The sequence below is a fragment of the Chiroxiphia lanceolata genome, chromosome 7 (genome assembly GCF_009829145.1).
Source record: "Chiroxiphia lanceolata isolate bChiLan1 chromosome 7, bChiLan1.pri, whole genome shotgun sequence".
Taxonomy (NCBI): domain Eukaryota; kingdom Metazoa; phylum Chordata; class Aves; order Passeriformes; family Pipridae; genus Chiroxiphia; species Chiroxiphia lanceolata.
Window position 1 is genome coordinate 8,407,361 of NC_045643.1, and position 20,276 is coordinate 8,427,636.

The 20,276-nt window shown below is 38.9% G+C and overlaps 1 protein-coding gene across 6 annotated transcripts in view; it reads left to right on the forward strand.

Annotated features, from left to right (window-relative positions):
* Nucleotides 1-20,276, forward strand: part of MYO1B (myosin IB) — a 112,922-nt gene that overhangs the window by 35,452 nt on the left and 57,194 nt on the right. For all 6 annotated transcript variants that reach the window (XM_032692902.1, XM_032692903.1, XM_032692905.1 and 3 more), the window contains 3 exons: nucleotides 13,714-13,808; nucleotides 16,859-16,963; nucleotides 19,874-19,920. In XM_032692902.1, coding sequence (XP_032548793.1) covers nucleotides 13,714-13,808; nucleotides 16,859-16,963; nucleotides 19,874-19,920 — 247 coding nt within the window. The remainder of the gene's footprint in view (nucleotides 1-13,713; nucleotides 13,809-16,858; nucleotides 16,964-19,873; nucleotides 19,921-20,276) is intronic.

The window sequence follows — 20,276 nt, forward strand, 5'->3', positions numbered from 1 at the left end:
GCCACTCCCTCCATGGTATTGTTCACCGTGCAATGTCTGCTTTTTAGAGACGTTCTGTTCTTATTCCTAATAATTCTTTACTTTTCCAGAGACTCAGTCTTTAGACTTGTTCATGTGGCTCAACTGAGTGCTGCTTTCAGAAGAGATATATAGTTGAGGGAAAATGATCACTTCAGAGGTTAGTTGGCAAAATCTGTGACTGATAGAGATCATAAATAGCAATTAGGGAGGACTATCAGTACCTAATTGTTAAACCCATGCTAGGAATTAGTTGAAAGAGAAAGGGGATGAAAAAAAAAACCTACAGAGAACATTCAAGTCTTATTTTGGCAGGGGTCAGGATTATTGCTCTCTTAACCTCTCTAGTGAAGCAGCACTGGATATGGTGTATCCCTGAATGTAAGTACCTCAAGCACAGAGATTAAAAGAGGCTGAAGCATCACATTTGCTTCAAGAGTCAAAAGACTTTGTGCCTGAGAAGAGCCTCTTCTGTTGCAGTCTGCTCTCACACCACCCATGGGATTCACAGTTTCCTGTATTTTACACATGGTAGGAGGCCTCAGAAGTCCTTTAGAGAAAATAAGAGTTTTGAGGAGGGCAGTTATCATGCGGCTGTATTGAAATGGCTGTCTCATTCTCTGAAGAGCATTTTGGAAGTGATTTGCTGACTTGAATGCTTAGGGTATGAAGCAAGATTTCTCTCACATACAACAGTAAATTTAGCTTTTCCCTGAAATTTGAGCAGGGCTGTTTTAGTGGGTTTGGATAGCACATAATGCAGCCATCTCGCCCCAGTGCTCCAGAGGTGGATGTAGTCTTATTGACAAGAACAGTAGTTGCTTGTTTGCTGCTGGTATTAGATTGCATGAAAATTTGTAAAAACACAGAATAATACAGGAAATGATTTATAGCAGGATGTGTGGCTGTAAGGAGGCTCCAAAAATGCACTGAATATCCAAGAAGTATAGACAGCCTGAAAAAGCAGTGTATAGATGAATGTTGTACTTTATTTTAATTTTTAGAATGGTCTGGAGTGACATTTAGACTGGATTCCAAAGTTTGGTGGAATGAGCCTTTCCACCAGGCCTCTAAGTAGCGCTGTCTAAATTAAGGAATGAAAAGGCCCTTTAAATCCTTTTTCTATGGCACTGGTGCTGTCATTCTTCTGTGAGTGTCTGGGACATGGGATGTCCAAGATGAGAATGTACAATGCCATGTTGTAGCCGCAGAGCTGTCGCACAGGTGGGGTGGAACTGCCAGAGCTGCTTGCACACAGGCTATGTGGAGTCAGGGTGGATTTCTATGCTCTTGTGGCATTTAAACACTTCCTAGGCTAGGAAGGAGTATATATAGAGACTACAGGAGATATAAAAAGCATCAAGACAACACTGTCTCCCAAAATACCCCAGGGGATGGAGAGTACTGGCTGCTGCTGGTCTCGATCTTCTGCATCTCTCTGTCTTTTAGAAGATACAGAAACATATTCTGCCATGACAAAATTATTCAAAAGCACCAGATCCACTGGCTTACAAACCATTGAAGTGTCCACAGCTATGCCAGTTGGCAGTGCTGTCAGCCACAGCTCCTGAGGTCCTGCTGCCAGATCTCTCTCCTCTCTGGGCGGGGCCCACCTGGCTCCACTAGAGCCTGCTCATCCATCAGTTTCTCCCTTGGGGAGCTGTGTGTGGTCCTAGCCAACACTCATGTGTCCAGTGGGCTTCTTGAGAAAGCTTGCAAAAATGTAAGGCTTTGGGTACCTTTAAAACGTAGTGAGTTTGTAAGGAAAACACTTAACTCGAGATCTGTTCCAGATGCTTCTGAAACTTTATAATTGTTGTCGTGGCGTACAAAGGAAAATAATCTTGAAGCACCCTTCATGAATTAACTGCTGGCTTAGAGCCTCAACAAAATAACTTCATTTTCAGAACTGTTTTCAAATATTTACTCATACCTCTGTACACAGCATACTTCACATTTGACTTCAGTCATGTTGGGGATCGAGAGTCAAATGTTTTTAGTTATCTATGGTGATCTCTTTCTCTCTTCTTTTTTTTGCATATGAGTGTATTTGTTATAGTCTGTGTTTATTTGTAAGCACTAAAAAGTTTGGGGTTTGGCTAGATTATTAGACCAACGATAATTAGGGAAAAAAAGCAAAAAACCCCAAAACCTTAATATATGTTGGAGATGTGTGTAAAGGCTTCAGTAGTCTAAATTAACGGTAACATTTTTGCCAGATCCTATTTCTCTCATTTTCCTGGAACTGGATTGTTCTGTCTAGCTTTCATATTATGCCATTGGTATTTTTAGGATATAAAATGCTGAGAGTGTTTTTTTTTAAATTCATTCACATTGTCACGTAAAGTAAAATGTTCCAATAGCTTCATTTTTCTTTTCATTAGAATTTTGGGGCTTTTTTTGCACACTGAAAAGGATGACCTGTAAAGGAGACACTGCTATGTTTCGCTTTCTAAATGCCTCTGAAAAGTGAGGGCAGGTAGAGGCCCTGTCAAAAATGAGACAAATCCCATTTTATGCGTTGCGTGTTCATGGACCAGAGTTTTCATTATGCCCTTCCTGCACTGACAGCGTGGTACTCTCTTAAGATCTGGGATTTCAGATTGCAATTAAGAACAGCTGTTGTCCTTTCATTGGAAGTGTCCCGTTGTGTTTAATGGTTGTCTTTTTTTTCTTCTTTTTTTCTTTTTTTGAACAATTTAGAGCACACCAGGAAATGCCCATCTGCTCTGCGAGGGGCCTTTGTCGCAATTTTAGATACAGCATAAACAAGGCTAATGTTTAAAGCCTTAAAGAAACTTCAGTAAAATTTCAGATATTGTACCACCTTTAGCGTCAGATCGTTTTTCATTCAATCTCTTTTTATGGGCAACACTGTGCAAAAGGCTGCTTTTTTCAGCTCTGGGTACATTATAGTTAATATAGTTTGGGTTATTAAAGATAAACTTTTTCATGTTAGGAATCAGGAAATACACAGTCTTAATATTTACTGTCTAGCACACTGAATAATCTTTTACTTATGTTTTGAACAGATAAGAGAGCTGGGATTGGGGTTTACAAACAAAGGTCGGAACTACAAAGACAGTTTAATTGTGGTCATTTCAGTAAATTAGTTCAAATCTGCATTTTTTTTGTATACACAGTTTCTGTTTTACATATTAAAGAAATGATTTTTAGTTGCTTAACCTTGTGGAGTTCAAGCTGCAACTGATCATAATTACTCCAAGATGACTTTTAGTGAGAATGTATCCACAGGATGAAAAAAACCGTGTGCAGTTGACATCCTCCTTGAGCATCAGCATTCCAACCAGGGATGTAGGTGCAATACATTGTCCCTGGAAATAGTCCACATGGGCTGAACTGAAGCCTTGTATTTGAGCAGTCTGAAGAAGGCTTTCATTTCCTGCTTTGACCATTCATAGAAAGATAATTTTGGATGTATATCCACAAGTCTCATTCACAAACTTGAGCAAATGCCATTTAATACAGTGAATACACACATTAGCTCAGTGTTGTACCTGAGCTAACAAGCTCTCAGAAGCTCAGATAAGCTTTAGTGCCTACTTTGCCTGGGGGTTCATGACAGGTATTTTGTTTGGAAAAGAGAACTGGGAGGCAAATATTAAGTTGCGTAAGCCTTCTTAGCTTCTTAACAAACTACTTGGTTTGTTAAGAGAACTTAAGAGTTACTTGCAAAATTAAAAGGATTCAGTAACTCCTTCTGAGTAGAGTAGCAGCATAACTATGTAATTACATAGTGTTGATATTGCCTTTCAGATATTTTCCAGATAACTGAATTAATTTTGTTTGCAGTTCTGTCACTGTTGTCTCTGATAAACTTGTAGGCCCACTGCATTCTAGCTTTTGTTACAGAGCCTAGATTTCAAATCTGATGATTAGCAACTTAACGTCATCTTACAGATAGCTATGAGGGTGTGAGAATACTCCTGCTGCCCCCCTACTCTGCTCTGATGAGCCCCACCTGCAGTGCTTCGTCCAACTCTGGAGTCCTCAGCTGGATGCAGCTGACAGGAAGGACAGTGACCTGTTGGAACGAGTCCACATGATTAGAGGGATATAGCATCTCTCCTATGAGTAAAGGCTAAGAGAATTGGGATTGTTTGGTCTGGAGACCAAATTGGCTTTGGGGTGACCTAATTGCAGCCTTCCAGTACCTGAAGGGAACTCATAAGAAACATGGAGAGAGACTGTTGACAAGAGCATGTAGTGACAGGATGAGGGGGAATGGGGGAATGGTGTCAAACTGAAAGAGGGTAGGTTTAGATTAGATGTTAGGAAAAAATTCTCTTCTGTGAGGGTGGTGAGGCACTGTAACAGGTTGCCCAGAGAAGCTGTAGATGCCCCATCCCTGGAAGTGTTCAAGGGCAGGTTGGATGGGGTGTGGAGCAACCTGTTCTAGAAGAAGCTGTCCCTGTGCATGGCAGAGGGGTGGTTGAACCTAAATGATTTTTAAGGTCCCTTCCAACCCAAGCCATCCTACCATTCTATTTCTGTGTTACTGTGATATGAATTTGGTGGAATGCTTGGGATTTTTTCTGCTGGTAATCCGTTGCCTTCCACTGCAGTGTGTGGCTGACATCTCTTTACCTGTCTCATCACTCCAAGATGTATCTTTTTATGTAAGATGTCATAGCTCTTGGGTGTGTGCTGCATTCTGGAGTTTAGTTGTGCAAGGTTACGCTGTTGTCCTGTGAGGTGAGACCTTTTAAAGCATGTCCCTTTCTATGAAGTGAGTATGTGAAACTGCACACCCTACTTCACTGTTTTTCTCCCCATGAGTACTGGAACATGTTTCTTTACTTTAGAATAAAGTAATAAATTTGTTTTTCACTCTCCAGTTAGCAAAGTAGAACAAGCTTATTTGGAAAGCACCAAATATTGCAGATATATCTGCAATAAAATTATTTGCAGTGAGAGAAGTCCCTGTGTGAGCATGTGGTAACAATAAACACATATTGTGGAAGTCAAAACTTGACTTGCCATATCTCTGCTCTTACTGCACTGGGAGGAAATTACTGATTCCTACCTTCTGACTTCAGGGTGATGCTTCTTAAGGCTGCAAAAAACAGCAAGATTTTCCATTTGCTAAACAGGAGTATGTTTTCTGAGGCAGAGACATAAAACACTATGTGCTAAACATTTTTCCATGTGAAATCATAAGAGCAGCACTCTCCCCCTCTCTGCCCCAGGAAAACCCTGCAAACCAGTACAGCCCTGTTGCGGGGAGATATGTGAGACCAGGAAGTCACTGGCATTTTTAAATGGAGCAAATGAGTGCTCTGCCACTCACTGGAACAAGGATAACCCCCCCCAACCATCCTATTTAAATAATAAATTAAAAAAGGGAAGGAGAAAAGTGGCTAGTAGTATATTCCCATCTGTACAGGAAGAGCCAAGTTACACTGATCATTGTTCCTCTAATGGGGTTACAGAGTCTTGTCTTCTGAGTATCTCACTTAACCTGTACCTTGGGCCTGTTTTTTCTGAAATAGCTATGGATAATCGTAAGGAGTCATGTTTAACCACAGTCCGTGTTTTAAAAATTAGGAATAATTGTTTTGCAGTGTTTTACTGAGGTGGAAAACATATTATTTGTAGCCACCTAAATAAAGATGAATTATAGTGTTATTGGGGGAGTCCTCTTATAGCATGCTATTCTCATGGTGCAGCAGCATACTCAAAGCATTTCTTGTTCTGTGGAAAAATATTTCTTTTATGTAAAATTTGGTCAAAGCTGACATGAACTAAACACATGTGTTTGACCAGTGAACTTCCCTGTGTTTCAGACACACCCTGTATTAGGTACAGAAACTAATTCAATTTTCTGTAAAAATATTGAGAGTTTGGATATTTCAGTGCAGAAAGGGAATGACTGTTTTCCCCTCCTCCCCTCCCCCCGTCCTCACTGTCCCACCAGCCCTTCATTTTCACATATATACAAGAGCTCAGAGGTGCAATTCAAATCTACTGCTGCATAGTTGAAATAGTAAACTAGGATTTTAAATAATTTTGTGCCCTCTGGTTAAACTCTGACAGAAGCCAAGCATGGCAAATCAGGTTGCACCTCTCTTCCCTTACTGTTCAGCTGTCTGACCTTGCTACTCCGTTTGAACTGGGGAAGTGGAATAAATCCTAATTTTTACAAGCCCAGCCTCAGGGACTGCAAAGCTTCAGAAGGTCCATGTTGAAACACAAATAGCTTGCCATCAGCACTTCTGGTGTGCCATGAAACTGCTTTCCCTGCCAGTGGCCACAGGCTCATGTAGTGCAGTTGGGTTGGCAGTGCAGGGAAAAACCTGGAACTTCTGATGCAGAATACGGTCATGAATATGGCTTCAGCATATAGTTTGGCAGTAAAAACACTGAGCCTAGGGAGTTGGCTGGTTTAGGCAGTCATTAAATCAAGCATGCAATTGCTGATTTATCTTAGCAAATAAACAGCTAATTAAATACAGTTTTTGATAAAACAATGGAAAACACTTCCTGTACTTCCCTTCAAGGGGACAGTAAAATTATTGGTTTTGTAAACAGAAATGCCCAAGAAACTTGAAATCCTCGCAGTGCACGTTACAGCAGACTGCTTTGGTGTAGGTCTGCGGGAGGCCCGTCTGTGTCCTCCTGTCTGACCACGCAGGAGCTGGTTGGCTGCCTTGCATTATGCAGCTCAGTATTTGGGGTGAGAGATTGTTTTGGTTATAAACTCACTGTAAATGCTGTGGAATTGGGAGTTACCAGTTGATGCTAGTATGGGGGGGGAGTTGATTGTTATGTGCCATCCAGCTGGCTGATGTGATTTCAAGGAAAATGGGACTAGTCAAGGGGGCATCCAAGCTAAGCTGCTCTTCTGAAAAGCAAGGTGGTATTTGCTTCCCAGCCTTGATTTATGTGTATCTTCACTTTAGCTGACAAGAACCTGCTCCAAATAGGAGTTTGCTGTTTTAATTCCCTTCTTTAGGCAAACTAAGTCATGAGTTACACCTGTTGTTTGTACCTGCAGCTGCAGGTGTTTATGGTGTGTATAGTTGGCATTGGTCCATGTTAATTTGGTTTGGTATGCCCTGGAGTACCAAAATCAGCCTGGTGTTCCATGGTTAACGTGTCACCAGGACAGGGGATGGGCTTGTTGGCTGCATCACCAAGGCTCTGCCTACTGCTCCCCTCTGCCACCATCTTACATTACTTTGGAGGACCCAACCTTGGGCCCGTGCCCAGATCAGTCTCCTGATGGTCTGCTGGGTGTATTTCCCTACCAACTGACAGCACTGAGCTGTTGACTGGGATGTGGACACTCTTACCAGGTTTGCTAAAACTTAACATGGATTGTAGTCTGGATTGGAAGGTGGTGTGATCATCCTCAGCTACAGAGATCCTGTTTTGCACCAGTTGAAGGAAAATAAGGCAACAGCTGTGTCATAGGCTCCGGGTAAAAGGCAGGTATCTTGTTTTCCATCATACTAATGTGCAGCTCTAACAAGATTCCTTAGATGTTGTTGAAATAGGCAGAAAATCAATGGCTGCCTTTTTGGCTCTTGTGTACAGTTCTGGGGAAAGATCACTGTTGGTTTAAAAAAATAGTAACTTTTTTTACTTACAGTAAAAGGAAGTGATCAAAACTGATAAAGCCTGCCTTGAAATGGAAATAGGTGCCATCCTGTGAGAGGGAAAAGGATCAGGCTGTGATGAGCTGCAAGGTTGTGCAGGCACAGTAGTTGGGGAAGAAGCATTGGCTGAACCTCTCTGTAGGGAGGTTTTTGAGTTGAAGTCCACTGAATATGTCTAAAATTTGCCTCAGTCTGAGAAAGATGAGGTTTTCAGCAAAAACATTTTTTTTCTTTTTGTCCAGACCTCAGACTATTGGCCTGAAACAAGTCTTCTGAACCTGCGGTGTATGTGGGGGCATCGCAGGGTGTATTATATTCCCAGTCTACGGGAACAGAAAATAAATCTCTCTGGCTTAATATTAGCCTGTGTACTGAAGTGTTTTACTCTTGAAAATCAAGAGTGGCTTTGTCCTTTCCCCCCTCCCTTTTTCGCTGTCCCTTCCCTTCCGTAAATTAGAGCTGCTTCTTACAAATCAAATAGGCTGATTTACACAGCTTTGGGCTTTATTCTGCATCTAATAACGTCACAGTTGCTAATGTGAATAACAAAGCAGGAAGGTCTACACAGGAGGTACCCTTCTGCTGTATTAGCCATGTAGTATTGTTGATCAAACAGGTTTCTGTGCTCACCAGGAAAATAAAAATGGAGAATATGAATAGGAGAAAAGGTTTTCCATCTGTCTTAGCACACCTCTTTATCCTCGTGTTTAAATTTGGTGGTGTTTTTTGTTTTTTTTTTGGTTTTTTTTTCCTGATTGGCATTATTGAAAGAGCAGCTGCTTGCCTGTGAAGGTCTATCCTAGTTGATGCTCCATCAATTCAGCTGTTACTTTATTCACTCCAGTGGCAAGCTAATCAACCTTTTCTTTTCAAGTGTGTCAAAGTGCTGAACATGAGACAGTTTGTAATTATGGAAAATGGGAGTACACTTTTTATCCTTAGGGCAATTAGATTAAATGATTCTGCACTATGAGCTAATACTATAAATAATATCTTACAGTTGTTTTCCCCGAATGGTGAATTTTCCACTGAGTTTCAATGTGCGGGGGAACATATATAGTGATGATTTACAATGTAAAGCCTCTAAGTACATTATAAAATTTCCTTCTACTCTTTCCAGCTCAGGTTTGTTTTTATACTCAAACAAACTCTGATTCTGATGTTTTCCCACTGCCTAGTATGAGAAAAGGGAATAATTAGTTTGCTGTTACCCTATTACTGAACACTTCTGTGCATTCGGAAAGAGAAGTAAGGAAATCAAATGATGCTCTTAATTAAGCTTGAAATAATTAAATTATATTTTATGTAAAATGTATGTTAAAAGTGTATATACAATTTACATTTTACTGCTCTTCTTTTTAGTCTAGCATGCTATATAGTCTTTGATAAGCACTAACTTTTAGTATCCTGCCAGTGTATTTAGACACAGCTGAGCAGAAATGAACCCTGGTACCAGAGCTCTGCTCCATGGGGAATTGAAATGGTCAAGGAGAGAGATTTTTCTAATTTCCTTTGAAAGTAGCAAATGAGGTGTCAGTTGCCAGCCAAGATTAAGCAATAGATGTTCTAAAATAGGGACCAAGAATCTCTGAATCAAAGCAACAGCTGGTGAAGATGGGATGAAGTGAATTGACTCTATTAGTGCATGAGAAGAGCAATTGGAGGGAATTTAAAGTAGTGCTAACTAATTACTGTTAATTGAGAATGCTAAGGAAAATGAGAGAAAGAATGAAAGTGATAGCGGAAAGAAGAACCCAAGGCTGGCAAATACTGATTCTTGTGGTTTTTTGCTTAAAGGAAAAAGATGGTGGAAAAGCTGCTCCCGTGAGCTGAATGTCTGACAATAAGAGCAAGGGTTTTATACCCCCAGTGTAATTGTGGGTGTAATCTGGAGAGTTCAAATGTAGCCCTAGCACTTGGTGCTTGTTTCAGGGTGAGTGCAAGGGAACCTTGCTCCTGTCTCTTCCTGACCCCGAGTTTATGTTTTAGCATAGAGATGCTGAAAATTGCCAGAGCCCTTTGGAAATTCCCCTTGGAGGCCTGTGCTGTTTCCCTTTGTTAGAATTTTTGGGTTAGGACTTTGTGACAGATCTGGCCATCTGGAGCTTGTGGCTGAAAAAGCCTTGCTATAAAAAAGCAGAGCCTTCTTACTGAGCTAGGTGTGGGTGGCGTTTCGATTTCAAATTGCTTCTATACTTAAGTCTTAGCTAAAAGAGAACTCCAGTAAATATTTCTGTGTTTGTTGTGGTAGGAGAATGTCATCTTCTTTTATGAAAACCTAAAAATCAAAGGAGAGCTTATTATAAGGTATGGTAGCTGTCGCTGCTGACACACTCACCAGCTAATTCGAAACACATGGTTTATAACTGCTTTTTAAACTACAAACTATTCTAAAATTTTACTTAGGCTCTGTAATTGTGAGGTGGCTCGAAGAGTGGTATGTGGTTTAAATCTATGGTTGCAAATGTTGACTTTACAGAGCCATGTCTCTTAATGTTGCTAAAAAGAAGAGTGGGATTCCTCGTGGTCTGTAGGTCACTGAAATGTGTTAAACTAAAATAACGTTGAATGAATTTTTTTTTTAACAAATAGGGAACGGCGTAAAATTGCATTTTTTTGATCAGGTGGAGTTTGAACTAAAAGAGTCAAAGTTTGTTTTTGTTTGGGTTTTCTTTTATTGTAAATATAGAAGGCAATAATAGATAGGAAGGACGGTGAGGCATAATGGTGTGCCATGAAAGTCAACATGATACTTGAATAGATCTTTTTCTTTTAGATAAAGATCTTTGTTCAGACTCTGACATAAATGTGCTTATGCTGTTTCTTCAGTGCCAGAAAGACAAGGAAATCTTAGTTGTATAAATTGACTCTTGGTTATTCCTCCTCCAGTTGAATTGTTGGAACACTGGTTGAAACATCAGCGCTAGATTTTAGAACACTTCTACTAGGTAACTTTTGATAAGTACGTATGTAAATGAGTGGACCTATTTTTTCTTTTGTCTGTAGTAGGTAATATTTGATATACTGGTGGAGTGTTAGGCTTTGGTGGATTGTGTAAGTTGTATGCCAAACATCTCTAACTGTATTAAACCAGAACTGGATGAAATCCTCCTTTCTTCTCCAACTTCAGAGCTCTCGCTGCAGTATTAGACTCTCAGTTTCTCTATGGAAGAAGGAGAAAAAGCATCATTTGGAGTTTTAAACTATGCAGTGCAGGCAGAGTTAATAAATACATCAAGCAGTAAAATATATTTTGACAGGAGCTGTTGAGAAACTTAAATTCAGTGTATTAGAAAAGATGAATGGGTGCTAAGCTGATTAACTCATAACTCAATATATCAACAAAGAGAATACTTTCTCTGTGCTTGATGCCGATTTCATTTTCTGGTGTGAAACTACTGCCAAGAAAGTTTTTTTCAACAGTGAAAATCTAGTTGAGATTGTTTGAGGGACAGCAGGCACAGAATGAGCCATCTAGTCTCTAAGTTTGAAAAGCATCTCAGAGTCTTATCTTGCTGAAAGTTAGTTTTCTCGGTCAGATCTGTGGAAATCACAGCATTAGCGTTTAAGTTGTCTCACATGGCCCATGAATGCTCAGTGCAGTTTATTCCTTTCATCTTCATCCTGTTGCTTTTTATTTTTTCCTTGCAAAAAGGAAGGTAATGTGTGCTGGAATAAGCTTTTTTGAGTGCTACGCCTTGTACTCTTCAATTTACAAGTATATCTGCAGCAGTGTTCAACAAATATTATTACTTTCCTAAACATATCCTGTAAGACAGCCTGGTAAAGTGTTATTGCTACTGTAGTTTGGATTCCGGGCAGTAAAATGGATGCCAGAAATTGTGTCATGGTCTCGCAGCAGCAGCAGAATATTATTTTTTTAGCTAGTTCTCCAGCATGTTGGCCACTTCACAATCCAACTTTGTTGTAATGCTAAAAACATTACAGCCTGCTACTTTCTCGTAAACAGATTTTCACCTCCAGTTGAACTACTGAGTTTAAATGCTTCAATCACTATAGCAGTATTAAGGTTTGGGAAATCAGTCTTTCTCCTGGGTTCAGTGGTATATGTACCGAAAGGAGATAATGACCTTTGATCGTGGGTGTTAAGTGAATGGCCAAACCATCTGTGCAGAGAGAAGAATTGTGATTTAGTGCCTTGGACAAAAGTAAGTTGGTGAGAAAAGCAGTGAGAGAGACGAAGCCCTGGGTGGGTTGTGTAACTAGGCAGGCAGATGTGCTGTAGGAGAGAAGAAAGGAGGGGGACATAAAGAGGGGGGAATCAATGGCATAAGCATCCTTGGCAGGTACTAGAGAGGGAGGGGAAGATCTTATTGTTTAGTGGCAGAGGAGCTGTAAGATATTTTATTTACCCATTTTCCAAACTTTTCAGAATACCCCTCACTTGGTACGCTGGTCTCTTGCAGGGTGGTTGAGCTGGTAACATGATGAGACCATAAAAACAAACATGCAAACAAAACCAAAACCCAGCTAGGCAAATATCAGATGAGTCTAGTACTGGTGAGGGATGAGGAAATAGAAATGGTGTTGCACATGCATGTGATGATAAACTGGGGACAGCATGACATGCTCTTCATAAACTTTTTGGGGAGAGAAGCCTGGAGCTAAGAGACAGTGGTAGCAATAAGTATTAGTATATGTAGGTTTAATATTTAAAACTTTCCAACTGCAGCAGTAGGGAACCTCTAGAAAAGGCTCTCACTGCTTGCATTGTGTTGTTCGTGCTTCCCTTAGCTGGTGTCATGACAAAGAGCTTGCTTTTCTGTAAAGGGGCTGTGGTTGCCTGTGAAAACACTGCATGACTACGTTGTTCAAAACAAATACTTGATCTGTTTGCAGTTATCAGCTGAATGCAAAGCTCCTGAACTGTTGTAGAATAAAGAATCGGGTTTCTAAAAAGTGTGTTGAACCTGCAACGATTATGCATTTTATGTTGACCTAAGAGTTCATTTCTGTTTTTCATACATGGCTTGTTTGCTGTAAATAATAAACAACACTTTTAAGTACATACAAAGAGTAAATATTTTACTAGATGCGGTAATGTAACAAAGCCCTTGGTCTGTTGAATAGATGTTTATTTCGTATAAAAATACACCATGTTTGACTATGAGATTTTTTCTTCAATTATGTAATGCCCATGTGCCTTTCTATTTGGATTTTGCTTTTATGTCCTTCTTTCCAAGGTGTTCTAGTGCTTAGTTTCTGGAGTCCTTTATTCCATTAATTGAAAAATGCATTGGAAAGAAAATCTTTGCTCTTTCTCTGTCTCAAAATGACTGCTAAATAAAACTAAATATAAGAAGGCATCTGCATGTCTGCAAAATATATGTTGCTGCATGGTAGCAGAGTACATCTGTATTCAAATTGCAGCCCAGGAATTTCAGGGTCATGATGTTCTGAGCTCCAGGAAAAGACACCTTTGGTACAGGAAAGATGTTTGTTCTTATTATATACTTTAGGTTCACTACATGACATCACACTTACTGAGTTAAGAACACAGTTATTGGGAAATAATTCTGCGTATTCTTCCAAAATCCAGCTATACCCAAAGGCTTAAAATGCTTTATAAGGTTGTGAGATTTCTTCATACTGAGTTGAAATTGCAGCTTATTGTATTGTTAGTGCTCAGGATTCTCCTGTTTCCTTTTCCTTAGATGTCTTCAGACAGAACACGTCCTGCTGATGCATTGACATTTTTTCAATGAAGAATATGACATTTTGTTTAATGAAGAAAGCTTGCTACATTTCCCTAAAGTTCTGTTATTTTGTTTTGACTGTCTTAAGGAAAACTTAGAGATTATGCTTGCATGTTCCTGGAGAAAGTCTGAGTAAGCCTCTAAGAAAAAGTATCCATTTTGCTTCTGTGGGGCTTTATGTTCTGAAAAGTGAATGCCTCACCACTTATGGAACATTAGCACTTGAAGGAGTTTGTTTTGTTGGGTTTTTTCCCCCCTGCCTGGATGTGTGAAGGACAGATTGTAATTATTGTTGATATTTGTGTTTTGGTTTTTTTTTCCTTCCAGTTCTCAATTGACTTTTTCTTTCCTTGCAGCTTTGCTCTGTCTGATGAGGCTTACAGATCTTTAAGGGACCAGGACAAAGACCAGTGCATCCTTATCACAGGAGAGAGTGGAGCTGGAAAAACAGGTAAGGAGCAGTTTGGATCTTATTGAAAAACATTCAGAGTTATTCAGAGTCTTGCAAAGTGATGCCAGAATCTGTAAGAGTTGAGAGATATCAGTATCTTTTTGTGTCTGGCCATTGCAGAAAATGAGTGCTGTCATGCTGGTTGCTGTAGGTGTGTACTCATGTAAAGTAGTGTTTTTTCACACTGTCACCAGGATGAAGTCCTACCCCATGTTAATACAGTGTCCTCATCACTATGCAGAAGTATACCAAAGTATACCAAAGTAGTGCTATTTTTTGACAGAATATTGTAAGGGCCACAAAACACTTAGGCTCTGCTGGTGGGAAACAGGAAGACGTAGAAAACGGAATGCTCTTGGTTTTCTAGACTTGATACTTCTACTTGTCTCTCAATAAATAGATGCATTCAAACCAGATTGTGTTCTTTATCTAAGGAAAAGAAATCCTAGTAGCTGATTACTTAGGAGATTTTATCAGCCTTTTGCACACTGTGCTCAGCTGCAGTTCTAAGATAGGCCTGTGTTCCAGAACGCTCTGTTTCTTAGGCAAAGCTGAAATTTCCTTGAAAATGACTGCTAGTTTTTAAACTGGAATGTTAGAAATCAAATGAGGATTGCATAACTGCAGTACATTTTAGGTAGACCTTAAAAAAGAAAGAAGCCAGTTATTTTCTAAAATAGCAGTTTAAAACAGAGGTGACTTGCAAAAGAGGCAGTGGGTAGGAAGGCATACATCTGTTTCCAAGTAATTTGAGAGATTTTTCCTTTGACTCTGAGAATATGTGGAGCTTTGTGTGTTATTCTGAGCAAGATTTAAAGTGGGTAACAAGAAGTCGCTTTCCAGGCCTTTTGTGAAAATATAAAGTGTAGGCTTCATCTTTGGTTTTCTTTGATCAGTGGCATCCGATTGAGAGATCCTGAAGTCTTGTAATATAATCCTTATTTGCAGTTCAGTGTTGTGTAAAACACGTGTGTTCAGTAAAAGTGTGTATTAAAATAATCAAGTTCTTATTAATATGATTCTGATATTCTGTCTAGAAGTTCAGACTTTAGAAAGGAGTTCTATATTGGTATTTTTTAATGTCTTGATTTCCTCAGGAACTGTGAATTATCAAGCACCTCATAAACTGAGGTACATATTTTATTATTTTATTCATTTGAAAGGTGGATCAGTGGTTGAGTTATTGAACTTCTTTATATGTTAATGGTAGATTTTGATTTGTATAGAGATTTTGACTGTTCTGTAATTTTCATAGCCGTATAGGACATAATATGAATTGGTCCTTCTTTATAAAGGTAAGTAGATAATAATATAAAGTCTGAAATTCAAGTCAGTAATCAAGTTGGAATCTGTGGTATTCTCTAAAGTTTGATGTAACTAATGTTGCTGAAATGAGACCATTAGCCGAGAGGTCAAGTTTTCATTTAAAAAAAGAAAGGAGGGCGGAAAGGGTGCAGAGAAAGTTCCTGGAGCTGAGGAAACAAACTTCTTAGTACAGATACTATGTAACTCTGTTTTAAATTTTTGGTAGCCAGAGCATCTGACATTTTTGCGTTGGAAGAACTGAAACTCAACCATCATCAGCTGGATCTTTTTATTTACTTCTGATTTTGTTTTTTGTTTCACTGCTTGTTTATATTGTTAATCAATAGTAACACTGGGCAAGAAAAGATGATCCATCACAAGAACAAGTGGTCTATTTAAACATTTTGAGATATTAAGGTGATGATTCTCTTCCTGATGTCTTTCTTGGACCAGAGTTCCTATTAAAGGAAAGGGCCTTTATTTTCTTTCGCTGATGTTCAATGCCTGTCTTGCAGTCATTGTGTGTATACTATTATAATAGCCTATTTGCTGCTTCAGTGGACACTTCTCTCAGTGACTGGGTAGCTCTACTTAAAGAAGTTGAGTGTTTTAGGAAATATTTCAAATTAAATAATTTGATAATTCCAAGCTCTGAAGGGAACAGAGTGGTTAAAGGAGATGGGAGGCCTTCTGGACACACCTATAATTCTTGCTCCTCATTTGCTTCCTGTTTGCAGGTTTTCTCAGTTTTCTCTGCAATATGGGGTAGTAATATAATACTAGCAAATAAATTTGATTAAATAGGAAAAAATCGAAATCCAAGGTATGACTTCTCATCTGTCAGTTCTTTCCTGAAACGAGACCCTTAAATTTGTAATATAATGTAATGATTTTTTTTTATGCCCACAGTCATGAGTTGATGGTGTTTCCAGCTGTTAGTAATTACATTGTATATCAACCGATATTGCCTCAAATTTCGCTGTCTTGCATCATACCATCACAGACTCTCTTTATAGATAGAATCCTTTTTCAGCTGATCTTTGTCCTGACCAGCAAAAATATAAGGATTGGATGTATTATTTAATATTTGTTTCTGTCTGTATATAAACCCAGCTTTGAGAGTCCAAAAATTGTTCCAGACTTTGTTAAACGTTTGTACCTTCAAATTCATTTCATTGTTTGAATGAATGCTTCACTTTCTCTATTGGTTATACTTTCAAACAGAATGCAGCACATTATGTGATGTTGCAGTTGGTTGTTTGCAGTGTACTTCAGAGTTGTAATTACACCTGTAGAAGTGTTGTATGTCTGTACTTGTTGTGTATCTGCGGATATAAACTGATTGAATTTTGTGTCTTGAAACTGCTTGAGCCTGTTTTTTTTCAGGCTAGATTAAAACATTTCCGACATGTCAGCAAAGGATAATGTTCTTTCTTTAAAGAATGCCTCTTATTGAGGCTAAATGAAAAGGTAGCAGGCAATGTGCCAGTGGTGGCTTCTTTAGTTTGGGCAGGCTCTAGGTATTTAAATCAAGAGGATTGCTGATGTAACTGTATGGGTCTCATAGCAGGATATGCTCCTCCTGTGTTTCCAGATGGTACAACAGCGTAGAAGAAAAGTGAAATTAAATGTACTTACAGTTCCTGTCTGGCGTTGAGAAAATGTTATGGAGATTTAGTCTGCAAACAATTTTATGGCCTTTTTACCAATACTTATCGCTGTTTTATTTGGCTCTCCCCCCACAGAGGCGAGCAAACTTGTCATGTCATATGTAGCTGCTGTGTGTGGAAAAGGGGCAGAGGTTAATCAAGTAAAAGAACAACTTCTGCAGTCAAATCCAGTTCTTGAAGGTAAGAATCTCATAGAGTATGTACAAGTGTATTACCTCTGTGCATATCAGTGTTCCTGCTGAGCTGGTTTGGAAAACTGTGCTTGTTGTTGTTTCATTGTTATCTGGTGTCCAAAACCATAGGAGGTGCTTTCTGTGAATACAGCTGCAAGATTTTATTCAGTTACGGGTAGGTTTTCTTGAGAAGAAAATGGTTTCCCTCATGCAGGGAAAGATTAGGAAGTTAGGTCATACTTCCCAGACTCCTCCTGCTGCTCTCTGAGGGCTTACCCTTTCTTAACCCTGCCTTGATGATGCTTGGCTGTATCAAAAGACTTGACTTCAGTCCCTCTGATTCATTTCCTTCCAAATCATATTATTGTAGTCTCTAGTAAACAAACAAGCTCTGTAAGACATTATTTTTCTTTTGGGAAAAAAAAAAGGGTGAAGAAATGGGTCTTAGAAAAAACGAAGCCAATCCATATGCATGCCTGTTGTTCCCTTAGAATTATTGTTCCCTGGGTCTAGTGACTCTGTTGGCCTGTCTTCCTGACAACTGCCTTTCCTGCTCTCCCATGAAAGACTTTTTTTTTTTTTTTTTTAATTAGTAATTTTAATTTAAAGATGTTGGCTGCCAGAAACAGGATCTTCATTTTTCCTGGAGATAGCATATATAATCCTCAAAGCTTGCAGATTTGTCCCATTGTCTAATAATTGCCTCCAGAAGTGCCTTGGTTAGCGTTGACTTATTTAGGTCTATTGTGTCGATTCCTGGCTCAGTCTTTCCCAAAATTCTCAAAGCTATTGCAGTGCTGAGGCAAAGTCTCAGGACTGCTCTGCAATAATTTTGCATTATGGCCAGATGATATGTGGTGTTTGTAAGACTGTTGAGTGTCAATGTTACATTTATTGCCTGGCTATCCAGACTGCTATACGATGATTTGGAGTCTACAGGAGACAAGCACTCTGCAAGTGAGAACAGGGGGAAAAGTGAAAAAAAGAAGGAAAGGGAATGCAAAAGTGGGCAGAGAGCAGTGGGGAACTGGATGGTTATAACATGGTCTTTGACTGTACACAAAACAAAAATTGTAAACAAAGACTTGCAAAGAAAGGATGAAATGTTAACATTTAAGAATAATAGAAGTGCTGGATAAGCCTTTCTCTGGTGATCAGCTACGTTCCACTTAAAGCTGAATGGAGGGATTGCAACCTTCCATTGTTTTGGATTCACAGAGAAGAGCTGTGTTGCTTTTATCACCATTCTGGAAGCAGATTTCAGATATAGGCAGAAATAGCATGGGAGGTATGAAGGCTTTTCTTGCCAAAGCTAGATTGTTCCCCAGGGACTGCCAAATGTATTTGATTTCTTGTTGGTTTATGAATCTTTGTTTTAATGCAAAAGAAATAGACTAAGCTTACAGAAGATTGCTTTATTGTTTTAAAGGATTATTTGTTCCACTTGACGTACTAGTAGCTGCCTGTTTAGTCTTTTGGAAGGTAGGACACTGGATTATTCCACAAGGAATAAAAGCTGAGCAAGCTGGGCTGCTTATATATGTTTTAGACAGAAATTAAGCATTTGTGGTCAGATTTATTTTTCTTTGGTTATGTAGTTCTGTTTCAGTCGAGCTGCAGTGCAAGAAAATGACATAAATGTTACATATGCATAATTTGTCTTATGGGATTATTTTTTTTAAAGTACAGTTGCTACTGTAAATTAACTTTTAGAAACAATGAACTTAAGGGAAAACCAAGGAATGCGTCTCCTTCTTTATAATGGAACGTTTGTGCTTGACTCTGTGCAGTTATAAATGACTCTACTGTTCAGCACTGTGTTTAAGAAAATGCAGCTCAGAGATTTGGTTGTTGAAAAGATGATTTATTGCAGGGCATAAAGATTTTAAAAACAATTCTTTCACTTATCCTGGCCTTCAGGAGGAACCAACTTTTCGCTTTGGCTCTAGTTCTTTGGTCAAGAATGAGTCTACTCATGCAAGTTTGTAGAAGCCTAAAGGCATGTATTTATTTCTGTCCAAAAAACATTGACTTTACTTGATCTTTGAAAATATATATGCTATGTAAATAAATACTGGAATAAATAAAGTCTCCTGTTGGAATATGAGTGTTATACTTGATGTAGGGGACAGTCCTGTTTGACTCAATGTGCTCAGACAATGTGTGATGTTTAGAGCTTGAATTGTCCTCCAGTCTGAGTTCTTGTCCTGCCCATGTTCTAAGCTGGTGACTGCCCATCTGAGTGTAGAATGCCCATCATAAAACTTGACCTAAAGAAATTCAAACTATTCAGAAAGATAGTTTAGGCCAAGCCGAAGACAAACTCTCATTGTAAATCTTACTTATTTCAGCTGATTAATATTCAACTTAAGGTAGGATAAATGTGTTGGAATAGTATAAATAAATCAGTTTCCAAGCATTGATTAAACTGTCCCATGCAAACAATTTTTAAGAGTAATTCTGTAATTTTCCCAGTTCTGACCTCTATCTTTTAACATATTCTGTTGTGGGAACTAAGATTTGTTTCTTTCTCCAAATTAAAGAGAAAGAAGTATTTCCTATATTTAAAGTTATTTGGCTAATAAAATTTTAAATTTGTTGATTCATACACCAAGGATATACCCTTAATCTGGGTGCAGTCTTGTTTTGGAACCATTTCCCCTTGAATGTTTTCCTTTCACTTTTTTAAACAAAGGAAGTGTTGAGATGCAACTTCTTTGCGCTTCCATAGGTGTTTTCTCATGTGTCATGTCTGTCACACTTTGTCTCCAGTGACTGATGCCTATACAATGAACAGGGTATTGTTTCTCAGAAGTCTGTAATTCCTTTAAATATATAAGCAGATACAGATATTTTAGCATTTAAATATTTTTTACTGATATATTTGGTCGTCATATTTGTTTTTCTCTTTCTCCAGCTTTTGGAAATGCCAAAACTGTGAGGAATGACAACTCCTCTAGATTTGTAAGTATTTTCTTCAAGGCTGAATTTGAAATTCTTTTAGGAGAGCATGTTATGCTGTTGGCTTTTTCTGTTTTGCCTTGTATCAGCCATCAAGGCATCTGTAAGGAGGGAATGAATAATTTGGAGAGAGAGCTTTCTTGTAGTTGTCTGAGGACTGTGGTGTTTGAAGAAGGCAAACACCTTTAGCAACAATCAGAATTTCCTTTCGTCCATTTGTACGTGTGTTCTCCTTCCCCAGTGTGTTAGTAGAGTATTATTATCAGTCAACCCTCTTTATAAAACATTTCACCTCCTTGTCAGAAATATTGTTGGTTTCTGGTGTGGGCATAGAGATCTATTGAAAATCCAAGTAGAGA